This window comes from Buteo buteo, chromosome 12 (assembly GCF_964188355.1).
Source record: "Buteo buteo chromosome 12, bButBut1.hap1.1, whole genome shotgun sequence".
Taxonomy (NCBI): domain Eukaryota; kingdom Metazoa; phylum Chordata; class Aves; order Accipitriformes; family Accipitridae; genus Buteo; species Buteo buteo.
In genome coordinates, this window is record NC_134182.1 from 11,265,306 (window position 1) to 11,276,515 (window position 11,210).

General features: G+C 40.6%; 1 protein-coding gene across 6 annotated transcripts in view; it reads right to left on the reverse strand.

Moving 5' to 3' along the window:
* The window catches only part of KCNK2 (potassium two pore domain channel subfamily K member 2), a 129,424-nt gene that overhangs the window by 71,377 nt on the left and 46,837 nt on the right, over nt 1–11,210 (reverse strand). For 5 of the 6 annotated variants that reach the window (XM_075042644.1, XM_075042645.1, XM_075042650.1 and 2 more), the window contains one exon: nt 9,749–10,059. In XM_075042644.1, coding sequence (XP_074898745.1) covers nt 9,749–10,059 — 311 coding nt within the window. Of the gene's footprint in view, nt 1–9,748; nt 10,060–10,490; nt 11,093–11,210 lie in introns of those variants that run through there. The other variant, XM_075042649.1, reaches the window with a different exon arrangement.

Consider the following 11,210-nt stretch of genomic DNA (forward strand, 5'->3'; position numbering starts at 1 on the left):
CATGTGTTGCAGCCTGTAATCACTTTGTGTGATCTTAACATGGGAATTTCTTGACTTTAAAAAATTACTTTACAGTATTAAAGTTAACTGACCACTTCAGTGAGAATTTTTCTAGTTTTTCTTATTTTTATTCCATATACAAACTAAATTCTGACTTAAAAATCAGTGTCACTTCAGCACTACAGAACCAGTCAGCATTAGAATAGGGATGTGGACAGTTTCAATTCTTAAACTATGTAGATTATTTCACTTGCCGTACCGTCTTCCAGAGCCTTTGTCTACTAGTTTTTTTATATGAGATGACTGAGGACTGAGCAGAGGATGGGTCACACAGAACATGGCACCCAATCAAGGCCTCTATGTGCAATGTTTTTAAGAATAATGTTATATGGCTACAGTAAAAGTAATAGGTTTTTCTCCTTTAGTTGTCTTTATAACGGTGAAAATTGGGGCTTTTTTTGATAGTAGAGAACTGAGATAAAATTTTCAAATATTTAAAACTTTTAGGAACTTACTTCCCATTTTTTAAGTTACGTGGATTCTTAGGCTAGCTCTGTACTATATCTTGGGATAGGCATGAGCTGTGTCTGAGTACGAGCCCTAACTTGTACTATGTCCAAACTACCTGGCTTTACACCTGTATTCAGGAATAAGCTTTAGTAAAGCATCAGAGAAAAGAGGCAGAGATGGTTGAGCCCAGAGTGGATAGGCCAGGCATGACCCGCCTTACTTTCAAAAACAGGACCTAACCTCCAAAAACATATAAGCATCGCGTTCACACTGTACTTTTTTGCTTGAAATCAGAACACTGGGAAAAGGAGAGTGACAATATAAAATCTCATTTTAATTGAATTTCAGCTTTTCATTTCCTATATGATTTAGAAACACTTTCTGGTAAATACATTGTGCAGTTTTGTATTATCACATCCCTGCGCTCATGCAGATATCTGTCTGTAGAGGCCATGCTGAGCTACCCTTGCAGATTAAGACACAGAATTTTGTGACTTTTTTCTGTCAAAACAAGAGATAAAACAGCTTTTCAAATGACACATTCGTTTTGTGAAAGCAGCAGACAATTGTCCTAGGTCAGGGGTTTCAACCTCTGGCCCTCTGACCCTGCAAGGAGTCAATGGAGATGGTGGACAAAAGCCAGCCTGTTGGCCATAGAGCTACATCCACTAAGCAGGGGTCTGCAAAACCACAGGAGAAATACAGAGAGGTTGTTAACTGAGAAGGCTGGCCTCTGGTAGCCAACCGCTGTCTCATACAGAGATGAGGGAGAAATAAGTATGTGTCAAAACAGTTACCCTAATGCTCACCAACTTGTTCCACACCAGGCTCTGAATACATGCTTTTGTACCATCTTCCAGTCACTTCACTTTTATGAAATGAAGTAACACAAGACTTCATTACTCTCAGCTTTTCTATCCAAAGATTAAAATAGAAACACCTTAAATTATGCTTCTGATAAAATACAGAGCATGCAGTCTTTCGTTACCCAGCTTGTCAGGAGTTAGCTTGTGCTTCCTGGCAATCATTTAACAAGCAATGTCAAAAAGTCAGATACGCCTCAAAGTTTCTGGAAACCCATTTCGCAGCCTGGATTTCTTCCTTCGCTGTCCTGCTGCCATTTGACAAGAGCACTCTCTCACTCTCCAGTATAACGATACATCTCACATGGCGCAGTTACTGCGCGAGTCCTGCGTTTTTATTTCAGCTTTGGTTTACAAAGAATGGAAATGCTAGTTCTTTGTTCAGAGGCACACTAGGATGTTTTTAACACTTAGCAAACAACTCTTCAGCCTCCAAAAGCACATGCTTTTGAGCCTTGCTGTCGAAAGACATTGCAATGATGTTTGTATTATAATTCTGTGACTCCAGGTTTTTCTTTTTAGTTTGTATAACATTATGACTGTAATCTGCACTGGAGACTGGTACCCAACATGTTGAAGAATTGAAGAACTCTTTTCACCCGATGTTCACAATCTACTTGAACTAAAAACATGTAGAAACACATTGAAATACATTTCTAAACATGCATTACAAACAGACTATGTATATAAATTTTGTGTGTGTGCATACATATATGTATGTGTGTATACACACACGTTCAGGGAAAAGGGCTCTTCTTTGCTTCTTGAGATTAAAGATGGGAAGAATTATGCTGACAGCTGCTCAGCAAAACTGACTTACTAATGAGTCATATCTGCCACCCTTTCTAAGACAAAAGCTGTCATTCAGATGCATTCAAGCTGGCTAGGTTCTAGGTCCTATAAAACTGTTCATCTGGAGTAAATGTATCCTTTAAGAGCCCAAACACCAGAAGCGAAATAAAAAGTTGGAAACGAACCTGCTTGAACAAAGACGTGACAAGGGCAGTTAGAATTTATTTATTATCCTCCTAAAAATCTGTATTGTTGTTATGCTCATGAAGGATGAAGAATGTGCTTAAAAAAATTCCTTCTGGTTTAACCGCCATGTAGAAAATAACCACAGAAAAGGGAGCTCTCCCATCACCAGAGGGAATGCTCCCAGGCAACAGAAAATTGGCAAAAATTCCCTCCCTCCAGGAGCTAAGTGCAGAGCCAGAAGAGGGGATCTGGCTGTAAGAGGACAGCAGGAACTGGAGCAACCCTAAGCGAGGAGCGCACACACCCCAGGGGCTTCTGCAGCTCATCTGGGCTCAACCACAGCAGGTGGGTAACTGTGTGGAGGACAGGTCTGGGTAAGGTTATGACTGAAGGTCTTTCACAGAGATCTTTCATTTAATAAATATTCCTTTGATCTGGGCATACAGGTAGAATTGGGGGGGGCTTTACTCTGGAAGGAGACAATAGCATCTGAACATTTATTTCTGACAAGAGTGAAGCAGAAAGAAAATATAACTGGGGTGAACACTAGACTTACAGACTCAGCAAGAGGAAAAGAGAAACAGGCTCTTACTGTACCAGTTAGGACTACCTGTATACTTAAGAACACATAAGCTTGAGTGCTTTGACGGGCAGACACCTTACTAAGGACAGGCATATGCATAGGGTAACAACACAAACTACAGTTCCTGTGCTTCATGCTTTAACTAGTTTAAAAGTCATTCATATCATTTTGCTTTGAAAACACCATCAATAGGCTGCTGTGCTACTGGTATTTGCAATTTGTCATAAGTGTCATGTCTGAAATGCAAATGGTACTTTAAAAAACGGATGCAATGCTATTTTGGATGCCCAGATAAATAAATAAAATATGCTGCAGCATCAATTTGCTTTATGCTGTTCTATCAATCTTTTCAAGGCTTTAAGTTTAAAAAGCATAAACACCTGCTGCTTCCAGGTTAGGATCCAGACATGGGATGGTTCCTGCTTGCTTTTGGAGAGGCTGAAATTAATTGCAAAAGGGAGAGACTAAGAATATTCAGGGTTTAAACTGGTACATTCAAACTCCCTCAGAAAGTTCCTGCTTAGAGGACCTGTAAACTACAGCTGACAGGACTGAGAATGCCTACAAATGTTGTGATTCAAAGAATGAATAAAATTTGATTTAAGCTTGACAGGCTTAGCTAATAAATTTTAAATTTGTCTAAATAAATTTCAGAATTGTCTGAAAACAAGACCGTTGCATCTCTGTGTTTTATTATCTCCAAATATGATACAGCAAGCTCAAATACCTTCTAATCTCTGGGAGAGAAAGAAGGATTTACACTTCTTTATTTTAACAGTTTTCTACATAATCAGAGAGGCTGAGGCTGAAGGAGCTTATCTGGCTGAAATAAAACAACGTATTCCTGAGGATGCAGCAAAATTAGTTTCTTAGGGGTAGAATGCAAGCTGTAAAAAGCCCTACAAAAAAGACACAAAATCAGCTACTGATGGAGGTGCAACTTAATGTAGCTAGCTACCTTGAACTATAAAAATGAAGCCACAGAAAACACATAGTTTAAAGTAAAAAATTTTTACAAGAAATTCACAGAAGAAGCCATGATGACATTCTGGTGATGCCAGTTTGATGAAAGAAACACTGCTCCCATGTCATTCATAACTGTGTCAGGCTTCCCTCAAGAGAGATAAAAAAAGAACACATTTTTCCTCAAGGGAGATAAAAAGAAAACACATTTTGGCCTCATTCACAGTTTCAGAGATGAATGGAAAGAAAAGGGAGAATGCAGCTGATGCAAATATAAGATGAAAACAGGCATGGGACATGACTGTGGACCCCAGCATGGAGAGCTGTTCTCCTCATGTTAACCACGAGCCCACGCAGAACCCAAGGAGATCAACTTGTGGGATCAAGGTCAATCCAGCTAATCCTGGTGGTTCATTAATTTTTTTTGTTTTAAATGCAAGCACATTTTTGTGGGCATTCAGTTTTCAGAAGAAGCCACATACCCTAAAACTCTTCAAGAGTACTTTATTGCTGAGACAGCTTGGTGCAGCACCCTGAAAACTTGTTCAGATTTCGAAATGAAGGCTTTGTAGGACAAAAATTACCACAAACAGCACTTGGAGCACATTAAAAGATTGTGCTGTTTAGTGTGATATTATTTTTTCCACTTGTTAGGGTTTTCAGAATAAATATATTTGAAGGACTTTTCTGCTAAAGGAACCAGAAATTAGGTATGTTCTGTTATTAAGTTTCAGCGTACCCTTACTTGGAAACTATTAAGTTTCAGAATTAACTCGCTAAGATAACTAAAATAATTCACACTAGCTTGCTGGGATACTCTACATATTTAAAAGAATATAACTGTATTTCCCTTATTTCCAATTTTTTTATGTAAAAATTATAAAATTTTTGTATGCAAAAATAATACATTAAACAACTTGATGCTTGGGGATTAAAAGGAATTTTTTTTCCATTTTGGTTGATAAAGGCCAACACTAAACCAAATAACTGCTGAGCAATACATAATTAGGTGATATTTACACAAAAAGCTCTTCTCTTTTTTTTAATCAGCTTTCTCTTTGGCAGGGGGACAAATATTTGTCTCTCATTGCCAAGACATCCCACAATCCGCAATACTGGTCACATCCTTACCTCCTAGGAACAATGTGAGTTATGGGTGGGGGTAAAGCAAATTCATTGTTTATGTGTGTGTGTGTGTGTGTATATATATATATGGACCCCCTATAGAGGGAATGAGGTGTATGAAACAACAATAATGACAACTTTGTAAAGTTGTTGACTATCATATTCAGTCAGGCTCACCTCTCCCCAGAGACAAACTCTTAATCCCAGTTGACAACATGAAGGTATACACATGTATTTTGTGGCTGCGCAGCACTGCAGGAGGACACGTGTGCGTCCTGAACATCAGCAATGTAACTTAAGGTCTCTACATTTGTTACTATGCATAGGTGCATAAATACAGCAGGAGATTTTCCTAGGTACTTGGCAATACACTTTGTGCATCTGAGTTTGGAAAGTGTCTCCAACATTTTCAAATGTTTAGTGGCAAGCTTGCTATAAGGAACAGTCAACACACTAAAAAGAAGTAGAACCAGATTGAAATAATTAGATACAAGTTCTCTAGAGAATTTTTTTCATTCTTTAATGCTTGTTGTTATTTGCATGTGTATAGCTGGATTACTCCCAGGTTTCTATCAGCTTCTGCCAACAAAAAGCTCAGTTGTGGTGAAAAACCTGTTACAGGAGAGATGTAAAAAATCTCTAGTGTAAATGAAGATCAGTTTTACATATTTTGTCACATATACATAAAATCCACACAGTCTGAACTACATTTACTCTTTTATTCTGTCACCTGGCAGTTACTTTGCATTGCATGGCAGGGCCAAGTTGAGACCAGGCATGGACAGAGAAACCAAAACACCATCCATAATGAATTGTCAAGAGTTCTTCTTCCAAAAGAAGGAATAGTAGCAAAGTGTCAGGCCACATCCCTTTCTACAGCTTTATAATGTATTAGATATTATATATAACCATCACCAAACCAATGCTTTCTCATCTGTTAATAACTGAGATCCTTTCAAGACCTTCCAGCTGAAACTTTAAAAAATGAACTTTAACATTAGACCGTGCATAGCTTGCTGGTCTGTTGTATCCTCATTAGACTCACCAAGGTAGTGTTTGTACATTCACAGGTTTCCCTCCTGGGATATTTCTCTAGTTATAGATTTAGATATACCACCACTGATTGCCATGCACTGCCCACCTCAGCACTGTTGTGCACAGCATGCAGTGATCCACTTAATATTGTTGTTAATACTGGCTTCAGGCTACAGCAAAAGGAGTTGAAATTGCCTGGAAAAAATGGCCTGTTGGGTGCTCTGTGTGACTTTTGCACATTTTAAGTGTGGTACTAAATAGAAGTGCTCACGAAATATCAAAAAAAAATGTTGCACCTAGAAGCAGGTCTCAGGGTCATACATCGCTGTTGTTCATTGCAGTTATATTTTATTATAGTGAGGCAACAAGTAACTGAAGTGGTTTAGACCTGTGGTTTAGAAAGAGATTTGCAACAGTGGACCATGGAAGTCAGAGACGGAGAAGGTCATGAAGACTACCTCTTGGTCAACACACGAACAATGCTGCTGGACTGAGCTGTAAAGTTATGAGGAAAACACAGGTCATTTTTTCTGAGGCAGATGGCTGTCATCATCAGAGCACTCTATTTCATTAACTTTGTGCATTTTCTATGCTGCATAGCAGCTCTCCATTGCCCCATGTTTCATGTGTATATAAAATGTATGAAGACTATAAAAGTATAATTCCCACCAAGTACACCTGGAGGAGCCACACAATCAATGTGAAAATACACAGTTTCAGGAATTTGAAACCCAGGGAATAAAGGTGTGTGTGCTGAAAAGTTGGCAACAGTATATATTGTTGTGCCAGGAAGGTTTTTGGTGATTGGTGAGATAAAATAAGGATGGAGAAGACAGGAAGGGAAAATTCCCTATCCCGTGTGCATTTATAGAAGCACACAACTCTGTGTTGTAATCAGCTCTGTGGCACAGGGAAGATTTTAGCAAAGGCGATGGAAACTAGTTGGCCCCTGGGTGCTAGCGAACTGGACTTTCATTCCACTTGTACAATTTTTTTTAGCTGAATTTGTGCTTTCAAACTAGTCTCCCTAATTTGCCCACCTGACTAAGCCACCGCACATTGTAATGTTGGTCAGCAGTCTTGGGATAGTCAAGCCTGCTTCAGAGTAAGGATAAAATGGCAGATCAGAAGTTGTGAAGATTGAAAAAGTCTGGCATGATAAGCACCTTGAGCCATGACTAGCACGAACCAGACCCAAACCAGTTTCTGGATTCCCAGAACACTAAGTTCAAAAGGAAAAGTTTATAATGAATTTCATTATAGCTTGACTTAAGGTAAATACGTGATTAAAGAAGACATTAGTCTGTAAGCTCTGTAATTTTCTTCACACACACTAATCATTCTAGCTTCCTACTACACTAGTACGTATTAATTTTCAGTTTTATAGCTTTCAGTGAATTCTTAAATATCATTTACTTTTTCCTCACACGCACTATTTATTTTTATTCATACAGACAGCCAACAAAAACTGAAGAAACACTGCATTATATTGTAATAGCAGTCAGACATATACCCAGAGAGACAAAATGTATTCCAGTAATTCAGCTTCTGTGACAAAGTGGTAGGTAGGGAAGAAATATGACCCCATGGTTAAGATAGCAGCCTAGACTTGGAAAAATGGATTTGAGACTCTCTTTTACCACTGCTTTCCTATTTTACTGTGGTCAAGTCACTTAACTCCCGACCCTTCAACAACTTGATGTAATTCATTATCCCTTATTCTGCGTAAAGAAAGGCACCCAAATGCGATTGTAGGACCAGGCTCCCTATGCCTCAGCCCTCCTCCTATATAAGGAGCGTAACAGCACGTTCCTACCTCCACGTTGTGGTGTTCTTCTTCGCAGAGAAGCGGAAGGGAACAAGGAGTAATTAAGTTTTCCATTTACCCCAACATCAAGCAGAGCAAACTCTTCCCACAACTATCTGTCATCCACGTGCTGTAGGAGGCTCTGTCACCCCTCTGTGCTTCACAGGCCCGTGTCTTTCTGGCCATGCCAAGATCCCTAGCTAGGATGGGAGCTAATGCTGATACAGGTATCTGTGGTCTGATAATTGTACTGGAACTGTCACTTATTTTACACAGAATATCAAATGGGCATTGAATGCTGATGAAGTGTTTTTTTTATCGCCAATCTGTGCTTCTGGGTATGGAATCATAAATGCTAAAATATCTAAGTACTCCAGAGCAAATTTCAACAGTTTTTGCCTTAAGGACAACCTCACAGATGATGTAAGATAATATTGTTTCAAAATTTCTATTTTTATCTTCACAAGTACAGAATCTGACCTAAAAATTTCACACAGGGATATTTATACTAGCTATAAGAGATTGTTTAAATCAGAATGTGCTTCTGTATTTCACTGAAAGATTATCTCGCATTCTGCTGGTAAAACCACTAAAACATAGTTATTACACAGCATCGAAACTAGTATCAACAGCATCTCCCCAGGCATGCCTAGTCAGGACACATGGAGATAGGAACTGCCTGACAGTCATTTAAAGGGTAGCAGTTTTGGAACACATTTTAGTAACAAGGCAGGGGAGAAATCACAAAATACAAGACATTTTCCCAGTTTGCCTTTAAAATGCAGAAGTAGCGTGCCATAAAAATAACTTGTTACATCAGAGCTCTGCATTTAAAACTGAAAAAACCCCAGGTGTCCATGCTGATGCTGAAGGCAGATTGGTCTAGAGAGGTAAAATCAACTTCTAAACTCCCAGCGATATCTGCTGTCAAAAAAGACCTCCAGAAAGCTTTGCTGCCCATGCAACTGACATGCTCCGGAGCTTGTGTTAGCCAGGGTCTAGATGTCTGCCACTCTCTCCTGCTCTCTGGTGTCCCATCTCAGGCTCTGCAGACCCCGATGGCCCCATGGCTACTGCTAATAAAGGGGTCAATCCTTGCCAACTCTTGGCTGTTCACTCCAGCCTCCCAGTTTCATGGTCTCATCCCCAGAACTGACATTATTGGCAGCCCCTTGCTGTTCCCTGCAGTGCCACTGCATATTCCTAAGCACGTGGGATTTAAGTTGGAGGGGGGGCTCATAAGGCTCTGGATCTAGTTCTGTGCTACTGCGAATAAATATTTCCTATGGTTCTGAGGCAGGTGACCTGCAAGGGTAAAGTCATGTTAGTAGGAACACACCAATATACATCAGTTGTGGGTGTGCCTTTAAGAAGATTGAGATTTAAGATCAAAATAGCAAGTCCATGGTACTTTCCTGTACTTAAAACAAAATCAATAAAAAGAAACATACAGCTGGAAGGAAAGCTGGCTTGATGCAATCACGGTAAATTAGAAGTCCTTTAAGGCAGTGTATGGTGTATTTTCTTCCTCAGAATTAGCCATTTCAAATATTGACAGACCTAGTAAGGCACAATCAATATATCAATTCCATTGTGAACTATTAATTATATATATTGCTGATGAATAATCATTTAATTAGCACAATGGGAGGCTTCAGTGAAAAGGCTGTCTACCAAGCGTATGGGACCTAAAAATAGCAATAGATTTTCAACCATGAGGCTTTGCATGAAAATGCTATTGCTCAACTTCTGGTCTTAACACTTGTTACATCGCGTGGCCAATACAGAGCTTTGCTAATAAAGTTTTTCCCCTTTATCACAGCAGTGCTGCCATATATAATTCGTTTCTCTAAGGCATGGTGACAAGGGTTTGGTATGGATTACCTGAATCAGTTCATCAAGCTCTGTTGCATTCACACAGGAATGCTGAGATACAAACGTCTGCTTCTGAATCACGATGGTGGTTCTCTGGGAGGTCTCATGAGGCTGCTCCAAGGCTTTAAATACTGTTGCTCCAATTATTAAGTACACGACTACCACCAGAAAAATTGTTGAGACTGTCTTCCATTTCATAACATTAATAGCCGAATCACTTTCCTCCCGTGAAGAGAGCACAGTAGGCTTGGTGGAAAATGATAATCTTGGTTTGGAGTTCTGAGTGGCCGATTTGGGATCCAGCAAGTCAGGTGCCGCCACTAGCAAAACAGAAAAAGAAAGTTAATTTTTACAGTGCCACTCGGATTTCGTTAACTGAGCTTCTTGCCACAAGATTACAGAAATTCTCTTGCTTCTCACTGCAATTCTTAAACCATTGAATCTTTCTCTTAAATCCCATGCCACCTTACAAGAAATCTGCTGCTCTCGGTAGTATTATCCATTTTACACATATACATACATTTGCAACTTTTTCTGTATGTGTCTGTCCCCTTATGATATTCAATCATTTCCAAAATGCAGATCTCCCCTACGCTCTTGCATTTCATCAAATTAGTATAAGGTGGTATTTTGCTGCAGAGATTCTTCACGTCTGCTGCTCTCTCAAGCACTGCTAAGCAGCTTTCCAGCTGTGTTTTACCCCAGCATTACAGCAGTAGAGCAGAAAAATACAAATCCTTCTTTCTCTCACCTATTTTGTCCTGCGCTCCGACAAATGCTCTCTGATAACAGTTGCATGATCACTTCTGAACTCCCCAGACACGACCATAAAAACCACGCACTGCTCACCATACCGGTCTTAAAGCGTCAATTGTGTATCAATTACACCTTTCGGAAAACACCAGTAAAACATATGTGTACTTACTGGAAAAAAGTCACCCATTTGTTAGAGCGTGTATTTCTATTTACAGCTACAAAAAACCACCGAGTTAGGAAAAGAGCAGCTGAGTGTGTTATCAAGTATCTCGGTAACTCATGTGACTACCAGCAACTACACGGGCACTAGAAAACAATCTGCCACATCAAGTGCAGGTAAAGGTCTCCTGCGGGAAGATGGCCACAGCACCTGACCACACGAGCTATATTTAAATCGTTTTCAATTCCAAGCACATTTTGAACGGCCGGGACGGGCTTCCAGCTGCCGCTGGGAAAAGCCCAGCTCTAAACCGAGCGGAAAGTCTCCCTCGGGACGGCGGAGGTGGGACACGTCCCCAGCAGGGGTGGCGGTGGCACCGCTCGGCAGCCTCCCCTCCCGGGCTCCCGCCGGGCTCGGGCGCGCACCTCGGCGCCGGGGGAAAGGGGCCGGGAGGGAGAGCGGCCGCCCCCGGCCCGGGCCGAGCGGCCACCCGCGGCACCCCGCACCCCAGGCGCGCCGCCGTCACGCCTCCCACTGCCCCGGCCCCCCCTCCTC